Source organism: Cynoglossus semilaevis, chromosome 17, assembly GCF_000523025.1.
Source record: "Cynoglossus semilaevis isolate Cse_v1.0 chromosome 17, Cse_v1.0, whole genome shotgun sequence".
Classification (NCBI taxonomy): Eukaryota; Metazoa; Chordata; class Actinopteri; order Pleuronectiformes; family Cynoglossidae; genus Cynoglossus; species Cynoglossus semilaevis.
Genome location: NC_024323.1, coordinates 10,899,406 through 10,921,189, shown reverse-complemented (window position 1 = coordinate 10,921,189; position 21,784 = coordinate 10,899,406). Strand labels below are relative to the sequence as shown.

Here is a 21,784-nt window from a genome sequence, read left to right as displayed (position 1 = left end):
TATTTTAACCCAGTTGGGGTGTTTTGTGTTTTTATGCATATTACACCCACCATCATCATTTAAGAATGATTTATTATTATTGTTTATACTGCATAAATATGTATACATTTTAAATAATTTTAGGATGAATATTCTGGGTAACCATATCCACATCACACAAACAAACATATCATCGTTATTCGGCAGCTAAATCATCAAGTTTCATTGTGTCATTTTTCTATCGATCAAATTTAAAAGATGTAACTTCAAACTACATTTCAGTTCTAATTATGTGTATTAAATAATGATAGTTATTTGCTTTTCTAAGTCAACAACAAAAATATCTGTTAAGTAATGTATCTAAAAACAAATACTTTTGACGGTTGTTGCGGAGCAGTGCAATAAATCCTACCAAACTTAACATAAACTTGATGAAATGGCATTTTTTAAAAACGTTTTCAAACATTTTTTAAAAATTATTAATTTCAACCAGAATGTTAAGGAATTTAAATTTAAATGAATGAATCCATTCAAGAAACAGTTTTGTCCTGTTGACCGAAAGAGACGTCTTGGCCACACCCACACGTGTGTCACGTGCTTCGTGACGTTGACAACGTATAAAAAGCATTTCACGCAATCCACCATTTCTTCTTCAACCTTTCGAGTGTAAGGTGTCAACACCGTAAATATTGTTATGCAGTATTTTTTGGTTATGTTGTCAGATCTAAGTGAAAACCCAACTACACGTGAACCGCCTTGAGCAGGTAAACATTTATTTTCTGAAGGTTTTATACGAGGTTCGGTTTTGGGGCTGAAGAAAGTGGGTTAAGAGGAAGCCACGCCGCTAACCGTTAGCCTGTTGCTAGCCATTTTAACACGTGCAGTGATCGAGTTTTAGATATAATGTGTAAAATGCATACTGTTATTTTATATAATTACCGTTTACATGAATATACCAGTTCTAAGATGGTGAAATAGTAAATTATTGACTATTAATTGACTGGTTTATGCGATATTGGTACACGTGGTTTATTCTGTCTACTTGCATCTGCTCTGTTTCACTTGTTAATTTTCTGATGCTACATGTGATTAAACTGAATCTCTTTTCAGGCATCTTCGTGATGAGGTTGGTGATTTCGATCTTACAATCAGAGACCTTCACGTCACCATCTTGAGTCAAGGTAAATTTATTGGAACGTTATTACTGTTTTCCACTTCTGCAGTGTAAATGATGACTCTGTTATCCCTGTCTGAAAAAAAAGTGTGGACACCAATTGTATCTGATCTGCTGTAAGATGTCATTCTAACTTGAATGCTGTACTTGAACTTCCACTGAAGTTGAATCTCTTGTTGCAGATGTGTAGCCTGGCTAGCAACACACCACCCTGACTGTTGTATGGGAAGAAGCACAAAAAGGTTTGTTTTATTTCATCACTTTGATCCACACATTGAGATTCAATGATGAAAACTGCTGCATAGGAAGTGCCGTCTGATGCGATAACTGACGATGGCTATATGAGCTGCTCTGAGGCTGAACTCATAATAATGACCTGTTTGGTTCTAATGTCTGACGTAAACACTTAATAATCGGTACCGTATGTTAACCGTTTGACACAGGTGTGGTGAATAGAACACGACTCTGACCAAAAGTCTCTCTAGGGGCAAGATGTCAAACAGGTGAGTTCCAAAGTCACTCTGTTGACCTATTGAGCCACTGATGATAAAAGTTATCCCTGTCTGAACTTCAGTGTGGACACACGGTAACCTGAGGCTCGACTCTAGTCACAGAATAACAGCAGAATGTGTTTGAGGTTGATGTTAAAATTAACATTAACATTCGCTTTAATTTAATTTTTAGGTTCAAGTTTGGGACGGAGATGCAGCACCACCATGTGGCTGAAATCATCATGACAAAAATGATCTGCAATGGTTTCTTGCCCACTTTTTTTTTTTTTTTTTTTTTTTTTATAAACTGGTCAGTTAGTCAACAGTGGTGTTAAAATGGTTTATTATAAAGATGTTGAACATAATTCAAGCACAATGGCACATTCAAGTATTTGACAGAACAGGAGTGGGTGTTCAGTGGAACTGTCCTGCACGTAGAGGTTGATCTGTGTGTGAAGATGACCTGTAGGATTTCTTCTTTAAACTCTCCAGAAAAATCTGCTCCTCTTGGAGGTATTGGCGCTCCTGTGAGAAGAAATGAACATTTAATTTCTTTTTTTTTTTTTTTTTTTTTTTTTTTTTTTAAATGTGCAAGACATTTCTTTGGCCTGTGTTGTAGCCATAGGTTTAAATGCACATATGGTTGGTGTCTTTGTAACCAACTTTACTACAAGTGTTGTTTTGACAAATAAAGAAGAACTTGCCCCAACATGCAAATATTTCTTTCCTGTCTTACATTTTCTTCTATTATAGAAGACAAAAATGGACAAAAGAGCGCAACATTGCTAATATCTTTGTCATTTAACTACTGAAAATCATTGACGAGGTAAATGATGTCGACTGTCACCAGTTCTGTTTTTTTTTTTTTTTTCTGGAATTAAAAAAAAAATCTATGCAAACTGTTTTTGGACAGGTATTCTATCCACTAAACCCTGTTGCATTGCTGTCCAAATCTCACAGTCTCATGAAATGTTCATTTATACTAATCAAAACATTTTATACAGAAAAGACCTGAAAAAACTTCCTCAGATCAGCGTTTGGTGGTAACACTGTTCAACACACTGAAAGTTTGTACCTTTTCTGCTGTGTATTTCCATAAAGCCAGGCTGGCCTGCAGCGTCATTGACTGAGTGTTGGTGAGTGAAGTAGGAGGTTGAATGTTCAGGGTTGATGTTAATTCAGGGTTTGTTGGCACTGGATCTACAGATGAAGAGATGATGAGTGGTTGCCCTTCAATCTAAATCATCTTTTAACGACCACGACCTTTTTGTGTGGAGATGGTCACCTGGTAATACAGGGTGGATGATGTGTGGTGTGGAGGTGATGTCCTGTCTCAGCCTCCCTGCCTCCTGCAGATGGTTTAACTGCCTTCGCTCCTGTATGAAACAGCACAGAGTTAATAGTGTGCTGTTGAAGCTGGTTTATTTGACCTTATGTGATAGGCACCTGAAGGATTCGCTTCTCTTGCTGCCTTAGTTGGTCAGTTTGGAGGTGGATGTTTCTGAGCCTTGACTCGTGTTCTGCCTCCACGTGTTTGGCCTTCTTCAGTGCTCGTTCTCCTTCCTCGTACTTCTCTGCCGCGAGCTGCAAAGAAGTCCACATATGGTCAGAGTAGAAATATTACCAACAGCCTTTTTCATTATTTGTTTGGGGTTTTACGATGTGATGTAATCTTACATTACTGAACGCCTCCACCTCCTGGGCCCGTGTCTGCAGCCTCAGGGCCGTACTGCTTATTCTTTCTTTCTCTCTGTCCAGTTCTTCTCGTAGCCTCTCCAAAGTTTCCCGCTCCTGCACCAGGGTCATCTCCTTCTGCTTTAAGTCTGCTGTTCTGAGCTTCAGGTCAGCTTGTTCCTAAAACACAAATGCAAGGTTGACATAACCTTGATCTCATCGTGTACAGTTTTCTACAAGTGTAAAGTAGTTTGAATCACCTGTGCCAGACTGATGATGGAGCCTTCTCTCTTCTCTAAGAGACTGCCAACCTCTCGCTCAGACCTCTGGTGCCTCTGCTTCTCCTGGGTGCGGAAGTCGGCCCACTCTGCCGCCAGCTTCCTCCTCTCATCAGCGCAATGCTGCATCACAGACTTCTGTTCCTCCAGTAAAGCGCTCTGACATAGAAGTGGAGAAATTATTATTTTTCCAATACCCTGAAAATATCTCTTGAACGATTATGAATACATTTAGAAAAAAACCCATAATAAAATACCAGTATGGGTAAAAGTTGACTGTGAACAATCAGGTTTAATGGCCAGACATGTCACCCCGTCATGCAGATTTGTCAAACGACAGAATCCTGCCCCCTCTGATAGAAACAGACACTGTATGATACACATACAGTATGTGTATCATACAGTATCTGAGACCCAAACGTCTTGGACTTGATACGATGCACTGATGTGAATGTTTGTCAGCCTCACCTTTGCTCTCTCCAGTTCCTCCCTCTCCATGTTGATCTGCATGCTGAGGGATCGTCGCTCTTCCTCCAGGCCTCTCTGCGTGGACTCTGCCTTGGCCTGCTCGGCCGTTATCTTCCATCGCTCCTGAGGCATAAATATAAAGAAAAAACATCAAGCTAATTCTCTTCTACCCATGAAGATGTAGTTTTTTCTTCTTTTTTTTGTTCAGTCTTTGTTTGCCCTGACCTTCTCAAGCTGTCTCTGCTGCTCATTGAGCTGAGCGTCCATCCTGGAAATTATTTCCTTGAGGTACGTTCTCTCCTCTGCCATGGTTTTCTGCTGCTGAGCCAGTCGCTCTTGCATTACTGTAAAAAGTACAAAGAGAAATGACCCACTTGAAACTCAACGCAATTGCGCCTTCAGACATTTTGGGTCTTGACCCATTTGTAAAAAAATGAGTGTGTGTGTGTCATGTACTTCTGAGCTGCTCATCCCTGTGCCGTGCCCCCTGCTCCAGGCCGTGGGCGGTGTTTTCATGTGTGCTCTCCACCCGAGAAGAAAGCTCTCCCAGCCGAGAGGAGAACTGTTCCATCTGCTCAATCACAACTGTGAGAGATCTGGACAAACACAATGTGACTGAAGTTGAGATCTTGGCAAACTTTTCTTCAACATGTTACTGTTTTTCATAGTGTGAATAGATCTTGGCAAACATGTTACTGTTTTTCATAGTGTGAACTCACCTGGTCTGAGATGTTGCACTTGTCACTGCATCAATCTCCTCTGCTTTCAACTTCTTCAGTCTGTTGATCTGGTCTTCGTGGTCTTTCTTCATTTCTGCGATTGATTTCCTTGAAAACAAATGTTTTCAAACAGTCAGTACATTTGTGAGTGCTGAAACAACCAACCAACATTTCTTTTTTTCTAAAGTTCTCATTAATAGGACGATACATTTCCTGTGCGTTTGCTGAACAATGAAAGTGAACTGTTTTTACCTCTGAAAGTCTCTGAGTCTCTCCACCTCGCGGTCTCTCTCCTGCTGGGCCTGGGCCAGTTTGCGCTGGTACTGAGCCTGCAGCTCTGAACGTTCCTGCTCAGCGGATCGTGTAACTGTGGCCAGACGTTCCATTAGGTCTTCGTTTTCCTGCCGGCATCGAGTCTCCCTCTGGACAGCCGATTCCTCCAGAAGCTTAATGCGAGCCCTGGGTTCAAAAATCCAAATCAGATGCTGGTACTGCTGAGAATTAGTCATAAAGAAAAATAAGATCTGGGGCAAATTACTTGTGTGTGTTTTCTATCAGTTCAATCTCCTGCTTGTGCTGCTGCTGGACACTCAGCAGCATCATCTGGCTCTGGTCTCGCTCCAGCTGCAACGTCTTCACCTGAACAATTAAATGCACGAAAGTGTCAAGGTCTGTCTCAGGTGCAAGACATACCATAATAATCCTTTCTCCGGTTCACATACCTGTCCCTCCAACTGGATGATGCGAACCTGCAACCCTTGATAATCTCCAGGAGGAATATCTTTGTATTTTAAACTCTGCAAAACTCCTGAATTGACGACACCCCCGAGGCCAAGCAGCTGAGACTGTATCATCTGTGGGGGGGAGGATTATTAGTGGATTGATCTTTGGTGTAATTAAAGTTTGTTTTATGTCCAGAGAAACTCAGTGACTTCTTACCTGCTGTTGCAGAAGCACCTGCTGCAGGTTATCTGCGGAAAATGTCCCCTGCTGAGAAAACCAACCCTGTTTTATTAAAATCCATTAAATTCAGTCGACACGTAGACGGAACGATAACGATACCTGTTGTTGGACAGCGGCTGCTGAGTTGTGCATTTGTTGGTTTTGTTGTGGAAATGCTGGAAGAAGGAAAAAAAAACAAAGATACATTTTGTTAACCACCAAAAGAATCATTTTCTTTATCAAACACGACTTTCCTGACACAGTTTAATAAATCATTTTCTAACATTGCCTACACTCAAATGTGCCAGACAGTGGGGCAGACATGAGGCTGAGTGGCTTCAGCTGTGTCCGGGTGTCATCCAAAGCCTCGTTGGGCAATGGAAGTCCAGTGTTTGCAGTGTTACTGCAAAACAAAAAGGAAAGAATCAGTTGAGGGTAAAAAAAAAGTACAATATACTTCTTCTTTTCCTAACTTCAAAATCTCTTTGTGCAATAAAAAAAGCAGAAAAGAAAAATAATTAAGTAATAATAATATATTGGACAAGGCAGGAGTAGGACATGCAATACAAATACACCACCTTGTTTCTTTGACAGCAGCCGGAGCAGCTTCTTGGACCCTGGGAGCCTGGGAAGAGCCTTGTTTACTGAAAACCAAAGTAATTAATCAACTTCGAGAGACTAAGATACAATTTGATTTACTGTATGTGTATGTAGCTTCTCGTTTACCTAATAAATGGCTCCTGCTCTGGTTCTCCTCCCAGACCTGAAGAATCTTCCGGCTTCAACTTTTTTGCCTCATTACTTGAGGATGCCAAAGCTTTTTTCCTGCCCAGTGCTCCTGCTAACCAGTCCTCCTCCTCTTCTTCTCCTTCCTCCTCCTCCTCTTTCTTCTGAATGACAGGAGCTTCCCTTTTGCTTTGGTTTGCAGGGGCTGAAGGTGTAGCTTGGCCACCAGTCAGAGAGGACTTTCTCTCCATTAGTGGAGATGAAGATGTCCTGGGAGACTCGGATGAAGTCTTGATTTCTTTGTTTCCATTCCCTATAAGTACATTTTCATCATCTGTTTTGAGGCCTAACCAGTCGGCTGAGGTGCGTTGTCGGGGTGGAGCCGTGGTAGTAGTTTTGGGGTCTTTTTCCTGAGTGGAAGGACTGATATCCTCTGTAGAGAATCTTAATAACGTAAAAAAAATTTAATGAAAATTTTAATTCATATTGTGGAATTCCAAGCAGACTACAGATGGACTACACACACACACACCTGACAGACTGTCTGCGGGACTGACGTCCTTCAGGCGTGGAGCCCAACGTGGGCTGATAGGACCCAAAAGTAAGATCATCATCCAAAGGTGGTTCTGACGAATGGGAGGGGAATTATTATTTATTTGTTCCACTTAAAAAAGGTTTCACTCAGATGCAGTGCATCAGCTTTACCTTTAAAGCTGCTGCTCTTTTCCTGCTGCTGCTGCTTCTCTTGAGACTGCACCGTGTCCTTCCTTTCACCTGTGGGTGGTCTCTCCAGGAGACGGGGTGAAGTCCTACTCTCCAGAATGTCATCCAGTCTGGTGCGAGCCCTCTGAGGTGGCTCCTTTCTGAGATCAGCAGCAAATAAAAAAACACAGGAAGAAACAGAGTTTTATTTTTTAGACAAAGCCCCAGCAACTTGTAAAGTTTAATTGAACTCACAGGTTACCTTTCCTTGTTTGGCCAAAGAAGAGAGTCTTTCTTCTTGGAATCATTTTTATCACTGCCAAATCCAAGAGCTTCCATCAAGTCGTCCTGATCGTCATCGAAGAGATCACTTGCTGCTGCTTTTGTTTTTTTAGCTGATTAGAAAACAGTTAAGACAAATTCAGGGTGTGATTGTTGCACTGAATGACCAAGAGCAAAGAGGAAGAGGAATTTTACATTCTATAATAAATACCCTTCAAGACTGGGGATGCAGAAGGAGGCGACACTGTCTCAGGTTTAGATTTTGGCTGCTGCACGCTGGATTTAGATTTTAGCCTGGTTTCATCTGGGAGTAGGTCGTCAAGGTCAGCGAGGGGGTCATCAAGATCTGGGCAGGAAATCAAATTTGTTATCTGTGTGCTTAAAAAATATTTTATTCGTACAAGTACAGTAAAATAAATAATTTTAAATTACTATAAGGCGGTAGGTACAACATTTAGGTGAAGATAAAAATATGACTTTATTAATCAATCTCCTAATTAATAAATAATACAACTCTAAATATTAATTTTATGCTTAGAAAACATGTTCACTCACCAGAGAAGCTGAACCTTCTGTGGCTGCGTGTTGAGACTGAAGGTGCCGAGTGCGGTTTCCTTCCCGCGTTTGTGCCTTGTTCTCCTGAACGAAGTGAGAAAATCAGCGGCTCGGTCTGATTAACAACAATGGGAGGAGAAAGCACAGACTTACCTGCTCCCTCATGTTTTGCATTGTTGTCTGACGTTGTAATTTCTGTAGCTTTTGGAATGTTTTTACCAAATGGCTTCGTCTGTGCAGGGGCTGAATTGGGCTTTTTCTTTAGTGTAAAAAGGTCAGCATCCATATCGTCTATATCCTGTTGAAGAGCGAGAGTAGGGCAAAAAAAACAAACAGGTGGAACACCTGTGAGGATCACAGATTAACAGAAGTGAACAGTGTGTCAAGTCTCCTACCTTCATGTCCTTCAGTATGTCATTAGGATCTGCTGCTGAGACATCCGAGTTCTTGGAGATGAAAGGAAAAAATGGGCACTTGGGTGAGTGGCTTTTGAAAGTTACAAACGTCTCAAGTTAACAGTGGTAATTTTCTTGTAGGAATGTTAAAAGTATGACGTTTTAGCAGAAGATAATGTATGTTTTTGAACTGCTGATGTGCTGTTCTGTTAAGCATATACCTCAGTGTTGCCGTCATCCGTCTTTGCCTCTTCTGCCAGCAAGCTGTAAATGTTATCAGTGGCAGACGAGCTGGAGGAGAAACCCTTGTGTAAGTTGTAGATAGTAAGGACAAATTTACTGTAAAACATCAGTAATAAATGACTAAAACTACCAACTCACCGATTCAGTGGCCCACTGCGAGCTGCTCTCCCTGTGGAAGGCTTCTCTGTAAAGAGAAAATGAATGATAACGTAGATACGCTGATAACGTCACACTGACAATGTGGATAGTACACAACTATGTCCACTTACTTTTATCCTCAAACAGGCTGTCTAGTATATCATCGTCTCCAAATGAGCCTAAATAAAAATGGTGAAAAGGAATGATTTCAACAATACTAATCAAACAGTATTATTCATATGAATTAATTTATTTAAATTTAGTTATAACACAAGGGATAGGGGAAATTAAGACATTAACAGTAAGTCAGTCTTATTCGACATAAAATATATTTAAATGTATCAGCTGGAGGAACACACGTTTTGAGAGTTTGCCTCTGGTCCTGGTCGCCTGCAAAATCACAGCAAAATGTGTAGTCATTTACAAATTACACACGCAATTTTCCTTGCTTTTATTTTTTAAAATGTATTGTCATTAACGGAATAATAAAAGTTGAAAATTAATAGTAGGACTTACCATAGTGAGTCTCTTCTGGTAGTTGTGCAAGATGTAAGCAGCTACCTGGTTAGCTAATCCTTCGATGTAAGCAGCTACCTGGTTAGCTAATGCAGGCCAAATCTGATTAAGCGTCTCTTGTCTCCATGGGTAACCACGCCACTCAACCGGTTAGTAGAGTAAGTAGAGTTCATAGTAACTACGCGATTTACAACTACTATACAAAATAAATGTATCTATAATTGTTGTCGTTTCAAGTCTTCGTGTGGTTCGTTAAATACTTCTGGTAATTAAAAAAAGACTAGCTAAGTCAAGGTAAAGAAACATAGTAGCTCAATAAGAAAATATTAAACGCTAGCTATACATTACTCACAACGTTTCGTACAATACACATCGTACTCAAGTTAATAAAATTTGCTTCAATATTGTTAAAAAGGAAAACTCCCCTCTGAATCCTGTCTTTGCCACAGTGATATCGTGAACACCAACCTCACCAGCGGTTTGAATGTATGTTTCCTGTTTACTATTCGAGGTGCATTATGGGTAGCGTAGTTTGTATGAAAGGGAACAGTTCCTCCAGTTATTAGAACGGTTCTAACAACAACACAGTAAATCCACAGTCTTTCCTTTATCCTGTAGCCCAAGGGTCTTCAACCCCCGGATAGGGGACCTGTAGCAGGACATGGATCGTTTGGTACCGGGACACACAGAAAGAATAGAAAAACTTTTATTTCGAATCGTTTTGTTTAGTGTACTTTAGTCTGAATGGTTCGAGAAACCATTCTGTTTAGGGGAAAAAAAACCTTTGTTTCCTCCCCCATTTACGCACCCGTACATCTGGTCCATGGAAAATCTGTCTTGCCTGGTGTTTAGAAAAGGGTCAGTTAATTTACACAAACCGCCTGCAGCTCTGAGATTCTGACGTTGTGAATCCAGGTTACCACTGGGTGGTAGCAGAGCTCAGACGTGTAGTCAAACCAAGGAAAAACTATTACCAAACCAAAAGAGCTGAATAATTTATGCTCTGTGGTCCATGATTTATTCATTGTGGTCTGGTCCTGAGGCGGCACTTTTAATTATCACAATGTTAACCAGTTAGGTCACCCTCCAGTAAGCTGGGTCATAAAAATGGGATTAAACCACAGTTCCTGATAAGGGTTTCTCCTCCCTGCATGTGCCTCTGACAGCTCCCAGGATTAAGTAAAAACATCACATGATTTTTCTCTTTCGTTCCAATTCATTTATTGTGTAAGGACAAATCATTGGACTGGTGCGTGTTGGAATCTCCTCTTTCAAAACATTTGGCTTGTACGTACAAGTACAGCGTGCAAGCGGCATTTCATGATTTCATTTTTGGAGTCAAATCAAAAGCAAAGCAGTCATTGTTTGCATTAGAAGAAGTATATAAATCATGTTTAGGCCTTAATTAAAATATACTTTTTAATTACTGGAAAGTCAGCTGATCATTAGCAGTCAATTTGAGAACTAAAAATATGTATGTATATGTATACATATATGAACTATAAAATATTCTGAGAAATGTTGAGTGAAGCTTTAATTAGGAACAGGCATAGAGACATGGAAGTGTATCTGCAAATCAATCTTAGGACAATACACCATTGAATTTATTGCCTCAATATGGCATCCCTAAAGTACAGCTGAGTATCTGAGCCAGCATCTTCAAAGGAAGCCAAGGGGGGAAGGAGACGAAATAACATCCACACTGTTTGCCTAAGAGAGAAGAAGAAAAGTTTGCAGGCACCAGCTCATTTGAAAAGACAGTGAAACTATCTTATCTGTATGTGTTATATATATATATATGAAAAGGATATATTTCCACAGGAACTCTTGATTTACATGGCAACAATTCCAGGTCTCCTTACGTTCAAATAATAATATTTATTTTTTTTTAAAAAATGAAGTGACATAGCCAATAAAGGACCTTAAAGTCATTTTATTCATACTTTTTTCTGATAAATAAAAATGCAAGCTCATTACAATGTTACCAACGTTAGCATTTATTGCATTTTAAAAGTGTGGAAACTTTTAGTCCATTCAATCATATCATATCTAAACCTAATATCAAAATAATTTGATCTTTAGAAGCTTCAGCAACAACATGCAGTGGCAATCAACAAACAAAAGCTGTAACATTTACAACAAAAAGCTGTAACATTTACACTGAGGCACAGAACATATTTGTAAACCACTTTCTTCACTATCTTCTATATACTGTATGCCATATCAGTCTAAAACTGTGGTTAGTAAAAAAAATATATGATATTTTCAGTGTAGTTTTCTCTTCGTTTGTTTCCAGTAGAAAACTGCTGCAGCTGTTTGTCTACCTCCCCCCCAGCCCCCAACCACCACCTCCCCAACCCGTTGAAGAGTCTGGGCGTGTGCGTGTGTTGTTACACACAGAAAACAAAAAGAATTCCAACTAAGAAATCAGTCATGTCTCTGAGTGGGGAGGATCCTCTTTGCAGCACTGTAACAAAGACAGAACAAAAGCAAATGTTTTCTATTCATTATAGATTTAATTAAGGTAAAAATGAATGAGAAAACTCACGTGAGTTAGGATGATGACTCACTCGCTTCCAAATCATATGGAACACAGCAGCGGCCAAAAAAGGCTGACATGAAAAAAAGAGACTGACGTAGTTATTGAAAAATCTCACTCAAAATCGTCATCGTCAATCGTCACTATGATGATCAGTCGACCAGGACCCACATATACACAACGATACATTGCCTGTTTTATTGCTTTACATTAAGATCCTTCACAGATGCATTAAAATCTGTAGATGCACAAGTGCAATGTATTTATAATACCCCCCACCACCACCACCACCACCACCACCACCTCCCTTCCCCATCAAAGAGCTGACGGACTCTTGTTCTGCCTCTGAATCATTTAGCATCAACAGTGTGGCAGGGAGTGCTTAGAAGCTAAATGTGGGGCAAGCATGTTAGCATTTTCACGCATGTGTGCCTGCGTGACATGCTCCACTGATCCTCTCCTTGTCTGGAGCCCCATAAGTAACACATGTCCCCGACACACACACACACCCCACCACCTCCCACACACACACAGGTTTATGTATTTTGTGAGCTTGTACATTCCAAGCCCCATCCAAACTCTGACCCTAACTTCCCAACATAATCTATATAAATACCCACTCATTCAATCTCCCCACCACAACAGTAATAAAAACAATATCAAATAACAATGAAAATGTCCCTTTAGTTTCAGTATTAAAAGGGCGTCAAACTAAATCCACCTGTGGATTTAGTTTGATTCCAGCAATTGGACCAATGTTAAAACCAACTTCCAAACTCTGGTTCAGTTGACTTTTGGGACTAATAGGTCACATGTTAATATAAATGGTAAGAAATGCCTGTGCAATTGCTAGTCATCAGTGTGAACAGGTGATGGGATTCACTTAGAATTTTCTTGTTTGTTTAGTTTTCAGGAGACTATAGTATTTCAAAATTTCTTTCTGGATATTATCATTTTTTTTGTTGCCTATTACTGCCCCCTGTGGGCGAGCCACAATGAAAAATATTTTCACAGTTTTACCTTGTGATTCTCACTGATGTCATTTGGGGGTTTCTGACACTGCGTTGTTCTTCGTGACTGGCTCGTCCTCCTCTTCAGACTCTTTTTGTCTGTGACAGATGATACGCAGCAGTCGTGTGAAATAAAGTCTTTTTTCTGGTCCTACTCCATGGTGCTGCAGCTATGTGGCGCTCTCTCTGTAAATGCTCAGATTGCATTCTGAGTTAATTCGTGTACATGGACTCAGTTGCCCTGGTGTTTACCCCCTCCGTTTTAAACAAGCTCAAGTAAAGATCAAACTATTTACAGATTTTATATCTTTCTCCCACACATGGAAAAAGTAGGTGTGCCAATGTTTGGATACAGATGCAAGAATTTTAAGTTATTTATTCAAGGAAAGTTTATCCAGGGTAGAATTTCAACACAAATAAGAAGCATGACAAAGGTCAACTCACGGTTGGACCTTGGTGGAGAACATCTGCCGCAGGATGAGAGCGATGCTGGTCAGGACCATCATCGTGGTGCACATGGTCCTAAATGAGTGATTTCCTGTTCTGGGACTGCTACTGTCTCAGTGCACACACTGAGACTCCTCTCATTGATGAAAGACTCGTGGTGTGACAATCTGAGTATTCCTGTTTTTCCCCTTGGCTCCCGCACTGATTGAAAAGATTATCTTGAGGGATTAGTTTGGATTAGGGAAACGGGGGTGGAGGAGCTAGCAAGCACAACTTGGAGGTAAACAAAGCCTGCTGTGTGCTTCTATTCTAAAAGCACACCCCCTGCCAATTCTCCCCCGACCACTTTGACACCAGCACAGAATTCCAAACCCACCTGGGTCTTACGTCTTATGCTTTTGGTGGACTGTCGTTGTTTGTTTGTTTTTTTGGCAGTATTTATGTATTTCACATCCTCCTTAAAACATCTAAATAATTCAAATTTTCTGTCCTTCACCATATTTTGGGAAATGCTGGCCACCTGTTATAGTACGCACTACAACACGCTCAGTGTAGAGCATTTGACTGCAGATCAAGAGGTCTCCGGTTCAAATCCGGATGCCCCCTGATTTTGTGTGACTTTTCAGTCGGGTCCATAGTGTAGCGGTTAAAATACCGGAGGAACCACATGTTTGGTGCTTGCTATGGGCAGGCTGTTAACAGCGTATCTGCTGCTAACGCCACAGTTTCCCACATATGGGATCAATGTAGTACAGATTTATTTATTCTGGTTATAATGAGGTAATAGCATTTGAGAGGTTGCTTCTAAATATATTGAACCCTCTTGTAACATCACTGTAGGCTAAGTGCACATACATTAAGAAATAATTGAAGCATATTGAAATAACAGGGGGTTCAAACTGGGACTTTAAACAGCCGGGTTCATACTTGAACCCAATAAGGATTTTAGAAGACATTTAGGAAGAGTTTAAACAGCCTCTCTCCTTTGTTTTATTTAAAATATATTGCTGGTTACAGATACAAAGGTCGGTCCAAATGGAGACAAATATAATCCAAATCAGATCAAAATAAAAGATGTCAAGGTGCTACTAAATTTTAAAAGGTGGACACAGGTGGATACATTCTCAAAAATAACATCCAGAACAACAGCACAATTCATGGAGCGAACACCATTGACCAGTAAACAGCAGTTTCTATACGTAGTATCTAGTAGAAGGCACATTAGAGTCAAATGTGACCTCTAGTCTGGCTATCTTTTCTTTTGCTTTCATTTCAAAGAGTTTGGTACTCTGCAATTTCACATATTTAAAGTATATACTTTATATTTGGAATCCATTTTTTCTTGGTTACATGATGATGTAAAACCTCACTACATGATGCCCATTTCTTGAGTCCTCATGAGCGGATGAGATTCTTCACCCAGTTGAAGCAGGTGGCTTGGTCCAGCCCACTTCCTCATAGGTGACGTTCATTTCATAGCAGAGTGTAGCCAGGAGTTTGGTCCACGCTGCAGCCACATCTGGCGTCACCACCTCTGGGAAGACTTCACCCAAGACCTCCAGTATGACACCACTCAGGATCTTGGTAATTACACAAACAGCATGAGGTGTCAGTTCCTTCATCACTTACACCAGGGGTGTCAAACTCTTTTGCCCAACCCCCGGTCCGCGGACCAGTAACAGTCCATAGGTCATTTGGTACCGGGCCGCAGTGGGACACAGAGGAAAAATGTTCTTAATTTTTATGTTCTTTAATTTACTTCATTCAAAGGAAATCCAGTCAATTCCATTTACTTTCCTTGTTTAAAGATAATCTGGCAATGTTTTAAAATAAAAGTCATTCAGACTCTGATACAAACAGAATAGATAGATATTTTATAGTCTAGTAGATATTTTATTTTGAAAATTTAATGATCCTTCAATGCTCAGCAATTTGGTACTGCTCTGTAGTAACAAGTGGTACTGGCTGACCAGTCCTTGGGACCAAGAAGGTCAGAAACTGCTGTTATAAATGTAACGACTCCATCACAGACTAATATGTGTTTCTGCAACTGATTATTATTTGTTCAAGCTACAAATACTGTTCGTTGCTGTGTAATAAAAAACCTTTAATTTCTCAGGTTAAGAAACTCTGCTGCGTGGACTTTATTAAATGTTTTTTAAGCCGGGCCACACAAAACGGTCTGACGGGTCGCATTTGGCCCCCAGGCCTTGAGTTTGACACGATAACTTACACTAAGGTAATTGAGGGCAAAAAATAAAAAGCCCCTGAGGGAGTACGTGTCGGTGTAAGTTCTCAGTCATCCAGATCATGTTATCCAAACATCAAGGGTAACAGGGCCGGTATCTTTTTAGATCATTTCACCTCTAATCCAATAGGCTTGTTCAGGTATAGTTTCTGACTTTTAGCATCAGAGAGTGTGTCTTCCCTTTACTATAGGGTGTGTACAACACCCTTTGTTCGCTCCAAAACCATGGAGAAAGCCAAAGAATATGCTGTTAAATGTTGTGCAGCCCTTAGCAAAACACAAACTCACCAGGATTTGCCAGATATTTGTAGAAAGTCTGGTATTACATTTAATATGATGTGATACGATGCTACGCTATGTGATCCAATGCGATACGATACAGTAAAGCAAGGTAAAGTAAAGTCAAGTCAGGTCAGGTCAGGTCAGGTCAGTAAGGTTTACTGTAAGGTGTAACGTAGAGTAAGATAAGATAAGATATCACACACTGGGAATTTAATGTGGAAGCATTCACCCTAAAATAACCATCATTAATATTTTTGAAATCTTCTGACATAGAGAAATTTTAACCAACCCTGAATTATTTCATTTGCCGGGCTTTGAACCCTGAAACTAAACCGTGATTACAATGCTAAGCCAAAGCGATGTCACACACACACACACACACACCTTAAAGTACACAGGATCCACTTTGTGCCGAAGAGCGTGGGCCTTGCCCAACTGCTTCAACAGGGAAGCCACCTTGTCTGAGTTGTGGAGGTTCTGCACCAGCGTGTTGAGGGAGTTCATGACTCTGCCAGCATGAGTCCTCAGCTGGGCACACTTCTGCAGCTCCTCCGGCTCCTCCATGTGTTTGAACTGGCTGAAATACTGCTTGGATGAGGGGAAGTTCACAAACAGTCTGTGAAGGAGGAGAGTTGCCGTCAAAAGAGAAATGTAAGTGTGAGCAGCTGCTGCTGGGTTCTGATAACCCCTTGGAACTTCAGCTCGAACCAGTCCTTCCTGTTACATTTTCTTCAGCTGGCAAGAAACCATGAGTAAACATTAGCAAGGACATGAATGTTTAGTTTTTCCTTTAAATGTCAGACGTTTGCTTTGAACTGTTATCTGGGATCTGTTTTGTGTTTTCGGTGTGTTTGGCAAAAAGAATTTGTGAGGGAAAGAAATTTCAGTAAAGGCAAACAGGCAGAACTTTAGAAAATAGTTGTGTTTGACAACAAATGTTAAACATGATGAATATTTTTCTTCTTCTGTTGAGTGATTAGATGGATGTGGAATGTGATCTGCACTGTGGCTCTGTGGCGCAATGGATAGCGCATTATGTTAAACTGTACAGTTGATATGTTTTATGACCCGATTGCTTACTCTGTTAAATGCCAGTTCTTATGTTAAACTGTACAGTATATGTTTTATGACCCGATTGCTTACTCTGTTAAATGCCAGTTTTAATCCCTCGCTCTGTTGTGGTGTTGAAGAAGCACAAAAAATGATGTGGTGCTGTAAGGGGAGGGACATTTTTTTTATATAATATCAACCTGTATACTACCTAGGAGTCCATTGTCATATCCCTTCATGGGGCCCAGAATTCCTGGCAGCACCCCTGCTCCTGAATCTTGATGGAACCCAGAAACAACTTGAGTTGTTTGGGATATTTTTTGTATCAGTGTTGAGTCTTTTAAACAAACGTTTATGCTCCTGTTTGTGTTTTTGGTGGCAAACATTTTGGTTTAACGTGGACACTGTGATCAACAACAAAAAAAAAAAAACATGTATAAGTCATTTGAATTTTTTATCACATTTAAGACACAAAATAAAGTAAATAAATACATGAACGTGTATGTTGTGTGAATTGTTTCAGTAGCTTAGCTAGTTGAGCTTAATGTAGAGAATTAATTACATCAAAATCAATGCTCCACCCCATAACAATAGAACTGGGACATTTACTTCTAATAGTCAGACGATGACTTATTATAATAGGACACCAACATCAATTCTTTAGAAGGCGTTGCCATTATATATAACCTATAATATTTTTCTTGTGTACAGTATTGTTCCTCACAAATCATTCATGAGTGGTCTGAATACCAGAGTGACATGGCTTCATTTCATTTCTCTTCATTTACCTTTTGAACCCAAAACCTTTGACCAGCAAATGTGTTAAATCAACTAAAAAGTCAATCCAATTGCTTCTGGTCATCGTCATCTTTCCTTCTCCCCTCTCCCTGTAGGTCTAGGTGTAAAGTGGTTATCATTAAAGTAAAGGGCTGCATATTTTTGTGTGAGTTTTTCCACCGTTATGGCCTCAATTATCACTGGTAGATGTTTTACTTTACTTACTTTTTTTTGGATTTGAAAGAAAAAGAAAACCCAACCAATCAGCACGTCCAAATAAATTGCATCCCTTTATAACATGTGTTTCTATCTGAACACACTAACATCATTTTTGTTTTTTTTTCATTTAGATTCAGAATAAAAAGCCAGTGAAAGGCGTAAAGGAAGGTTTGTGTCAACTCTGAGTGAAGGGTCTCTGGAAGTGTGACACACTGATAAGGAATCATGCAGCCTAATCTTTCTCTCTTGTAACTGCATGACCTGGGGTTGCATATAAATAGCCTCATTAGTATTTTATATGGTCACCGGATTACTAATCCTTCCCCCATCTATTCTCCAGGTGAACCCTGAAAGCTAAAACTACACCTTTTAAAAACAAAATTGACAGTGAGTTAAAAAAAACTGCTGTTTTGTGCTGCTGCGTGGTCGTGCATAATGATCATTGTGCTGTAAATTCCTCTTTGTGAAGGACTCCAGGACAGGTACTGTAGCTCTAGGTAGTAAAAGATCGCTCCACTAACATGTTTAAAATGTATCTCTGAAAAAAAAAAAAAAACTGGTTTGTGGTGAACGCTTTAAGTTTTAATCTCCTGTAAGTTTCTATAAAACCACTGGCTCTAGTGCAGTGAAAGACCATTAACAACTTAAATTCTCCAAATCTTTCCAGATTACTGCACTCCCGCTGACAGACTCTGTTTTAGTTATAGGTTCATGATAACTAGTTATTTTAGTCAAATAAATAAAATATTAAATTTCACAGACACGATTGTGTTTGAAAAACAATATTAGGTGATAGGTCATAAAAACACAGGATGGTATAAATGTCTACATATTACATGCATTATAACATTGCTTATAAAAAGCATGTGTCCATAATGTGTCAAACTGTGATAACTCCATCTGACCTCTGACTTTTGTCTCTTCAAAATAACGCCTCAGCAAAGTTTTGGGTTGTCAGTTAAAAAAAAGCATTGTCAGCACATGGTACAGCACCTCCAACACTGGTACGACTTATGGACAGAAATAAATTTCACAGTTTGAGGAACTTTGATGAAAGGTTCTGCGTACGGGAACGAGGCATGTGATTTTAACAGCTCTTAAATGAATGAAAATACACATATATATACATATATACAGTGTATATATATATATATATATATATATATATATATCAACATCACAACTGCAAAAGTTGCAACACACATTGCTTTTTATAAAATGAAAAAACAAAAACAAACAAACAACAACAACAACCAAAATCCCAAACAACCAAACCAACCGAGTTGGAACGGACAAATACCTGACAAGTATGGCCACACCAGCCTCATCACGGTGCTCAAAGACTTTTGACCAGGAATCCTGGATCATCACCGTCTCCTTGTCGGTCAGCGGGGTGGGTTGCTCCAGGTGAGCCACCTCTTCCTGCATCTTTTCCATCTGGGAACACATTTGTGCAGCTTACTTGAACAAGGCTATACTGATAGAGCACCCTTCACCCAAAAGAAACACTACATTTCTACCTTTTCTTCTTTCTATGGTCGACAAAGGAAATCTGTCTTCCCTGTGCGCCTTTTTGCTAGTGAGAATCTTTGCACCTCAAACACTGGATCTGTGCTGAGTGCGAGTCTGGATGTCAGTGAAGAAGAAGCTGAATACACACAAGGAACACATGCAGTGAATGAGGAGGAGCCTGGGTACTCTCTCTTCTACATGCTACATTTCCTCCCTCCTTCCCTCCCTCCCTCCCTCTCTCTCTCTCTCTCTCTCTCTCTCTCTCTGTCTTCCTCCCCTTTAACACTTCATCTTTGTAAGTGGCATTTGATGAGAGTGAGATGAGATAGGAAATAAATCCTTCACAGCCAAGGAATGTGATAGGATTAGGATGTTAAAATAGGATAGGGAAAAGACACTGACCTTTTCCTTTAAGTCGCCGTTGCAATGCTGATGTCAAGGTGCGGACAATTTGGAGGAAATTATAGAAACCACATTTCGAGCCTTCTGTGCACAAAAGGCATTTAAAACATTTTAATCACGCACATTTTCCGTCATTACTTTGGCAGGACCCACTGGATTGTCCTGTCTCAACAAGAAGACGACATTTGACAACAAAAGGTCTTAACCTGTAAAATATAACATTATTAAAGTTAATTATATAGTTATGTAGGTGTGGGTTCACTTTCAGAGCATCAAAAATGTGTAATATGTTGTTAGACATACAGTATTTATTGTCTTGGAAGTATAATGTATAGGAGGTGCCAAAGGCGCAGCCACATAGGTTAAATATTGACCGGGTTTATCGATGAGAGAGACGTGCAGCTGTTTTTCTTTTTTCTTTTGCCAACACATAGCTACACAGCAGAGTTGAAGCCAAAAAAGTAGTTTCCCACCAGGTGAGTCTGCTGTACAGTTACAACGGTGATTCAACCATGTACGGCTCGCTAAGAATTGGAGAGAAACACCTTGAGATCCTAAAAAATAGTTACATCGTAAGCAACTGGACAAAGTAGGTTTTACCGCTCATCCAAAAGGCACACATTACGGTTCTGTTTAGCCTTCATGGAGCTACATACCTGTAACGAGGATCGTTGCAGAAAGGGGGGATGGAGGTGTGGTCAAACACACCCTATTCAAAGGAGGGCGGACTCTAAAGTCATGTTGGAAGTGTAAATGGGGAGTGGTACCATAACTGTGGACTGATAGTTTTTACCTCAAACTACTGACACTTTTGGCTGGGTGTCCTTTGAAATGAAACTGTGATCTTGTTTTTAACGTTTCTTTTGATTGAATTGAATGACCTAGATGACTGAGAACCTACACAGACTTTAAGAACTCCTCAGCAGTTTCATAAATGATTAAACAAAGTGGATCTACCAATCAATGAGCCTTAGTCAATGATTGTAGATCACATTGCCCTGCTCTTTTGTATGTTTAGCCACAGCCACACATACACCTTAAATATCATGTGGTGTCAACAACATCCTTCATCAGTAATTGGGAATCTATAGCATGCAATATGACCCACATTTTACCTACAGCCCACTCCCCACAGATGAAAAGCATCAAACTAGATTCATTGCGACTTGGTCAGGACATACGGTAACTCTGCTCGACTTCATAGCTACGAGACTGATGAGTTATGACATCTGGTGGACATATGGAGTAATAAAGCCTGCCACTTGCTGACACTCGACAACTGATAATAAGCAGATACAAACGGATCACTAGCTTGGTATCTACAGTGTAACAGGCCAGGTTGTGACGTTGAACTGTCCAGCTGTCAGTCAAATCTGATGTCCAGTCATATCTTCTATGTCGTTTTATTTACATGTTCTGTGTTCTCTTTTTGGCATGTGATCATAATGTGCAAAACTAACCTCACACTCTGTTAAAGATGATCTGAAACTTACTATTAAATATACGGGAAATGACCATATGTCAGGAAATGTTTAACTATTATTTATTATATTTAATTATTATTAAATAACCTATATATTTATTGTTTTTTTTAAGAATTATTTTAGCTGGATTCATGGGTTAACCTTGCAACCCCAACAACCTTTCTGTGCAGTTTCTAAAAATCAGGGGCGTCAGACTCATTTTCTCCGGTGGCCACATTAGCAATACAGTTCCTCTTAAAGGGCTGGATGTAAATGGAAGACTGTATAAATGTAACTACTCCATAACATACTGATAAATGTTTCTGCAATTGATTGAAATGACAAAGATTGTTCATTGTTGTGTAAAAAATAAAATATTTTAATTTATCGGGTTAAGAAACTCTACTGCATGGATTTTTATAAAATGCTTTTTAAAGCTCCATACAAAATGGCAGGCCGAATTTGGCCCGCGGGCCTTGAGTTTGATACGTGCTATAAATTGTCAACGGCTCACCTCAGGTCCCCACATTCATGCACGTACTTGTGGACAAAA

At 39.9% G+C, this 21,784-nt stretch overlaps 2 protein-coding genes, 1 long non-coding RNA gene and 2 other non-coding genes across 12 annotated transcripts; 3 read left to right on the top strand and 2 right to left on the bottom strand.

Annotated features, from left to right (window-relative positions):
* The first annotated feature begins 592 nt into the window (after positions 1 to 592).
* Positions 593 to 2,353, top strand: LOC103393191 (uncharacterized). The gene is made up of 5 exons (XR_522996.3): positions 593 to 743; positions 1,090 to 1,160; positions 1,336 to 1,395; positions 1,597 to 1,656; positions 1,838 to 2,353. It is a non-coding gene; the product is annotated as an uncharacterized LOC103393191 (long non-coding RNA).
* Positions 1,434 to 1,510, top strand: LOC112488467 (small nucleolar RNA SNORD49). The gene has a single exon (XR_003052547.1). It is a non-coding gene; the product is annotated as a small nucleolar RNA SNORD49 (small nucleolar RNA).
* Positions 1,686 to 1,755, top strand: LOC112488466 (small nucleolar RNA R38). The gene has a single exon (XR_003052546.1). It is a non-coding gene; the product is annotated as a small nucleolar RNA R38 (small nucleolar RNA).
* Positions 1,948 to 9,781, bottom strand: fbf1 (Fas binding factor 1). Of its 5 annotated transcripts, none has more exons than XM_008330057.3 (31): positions 9,341 to 9,781; positions 9,283 to 9,293; positions 9,126 to 9,156; positions 8,898 to 8,945; positions 8,767 to 8,812; positions 8,607 to 8,676; positions 8,386 to 8,436; positions 8,144 to 8,288; positions 7,991 to 8,074; positions 7,647 to 7,781; positions 7,416 to 7,548; positions 7,157 to 7,314; positions 6,984 to 7,077; positions 6,452 to 6,895; positions 6,304 to 6,369; positions 6,019 to 6,128; positions 5,846 to 5,901; positions 5,723 to 5,773; positions 5,506 to 5,637; positions 5,322 to 5,422; positions 5,036 to 5,242; positions 4,784 to 4,891; positions 4,521 to 4,660; positions 4,290 to 4,408; positions 4,065 to 4,187; positions 3,579 to 3,755; positions 3,322 to 3,498; positions 3,091 to 3,228; positions 2,930 to 3,020; positions 2,720 to 2,844; positions 1,948 to 2,169 (listed from the first exon to the last, which is right to left on the bottom strand). In XM_008330057.3, exons 2-31 carry the CDS (start codon positions 9,283 to 9,285, stop codon positions 2,059 to 2,061), a joined length of 3,474 nt encoding a protein of 1,157 aa, XP_008328279.1. In that variant the 5' UTR covers positions 9,286 to 9,293; positions 9,341 to 9,781; the 3' UTR covers positions 1,948 to 2,058. The 5 variants fall into 5 exon arrangements, with proteins under 5 accessions (XP_008328279.1, XP_024920428.1, XP_024920429.1 ...); XM_025064660.1 differs by having other exon boundaries at positions 5,723 to 5,770; XM_025064661.1 differs by having other exon boundaries at positions 8,607 to 8,649.
* A 4,460-nt stretch (positions 9,782 to 14,241) lies between these two features.
* On the bottom strand, positions 14,242 to 20,443 carry LOC103393193 (cytoglobin-1-like). Of its 4 annotated transcripts, none has more exons than XM_017040739.2 (5): positions 20,425 to 20,443; positions 19,769 to 19,852; positions 19,155 to 19,502; positions 16,193 to 16,424; positions 14,242 to 14,858 (listed from the first exon to the last, which is right to left on the bottom strand). In XM_017040739.2, the coding sequence occupies exons 3-5, from the start codon at positions 19,301 to 19,303 to the stop codon at positions 14,694 to 14,696; spliced, it is 546 nt and encodes a 181-aa protein (XP_016896228.1). In that variant the 5' UTR covers positions 19,304 to 19,502; positions 19,769 to 19,852; positions 20,425 to 20,443; the 3' UTR covers positions 14,242 to 14,693. The 4 variants fall into 4 exon arrangements, with proteins under 4 accessions (XP_016896228.1, XP_024920560.1, XP_008328282.1 ...); XM_025064792.1 differs by lacking the exon at positions 20,425 to 20,443 and having other exon boundaries at positions 19,155 to 19,291; positions 19,375 to 19,502; positions 19,769 to 20,276; XM_008330060.3 differs by lacking the exon at positions 19,769 to 19,852 and having other exon boundaries at positions 20,425 to 20,442.
* Between the last annotated feature and the right edge of the window lie 1,341 nt (positions 20,444 to 21,784).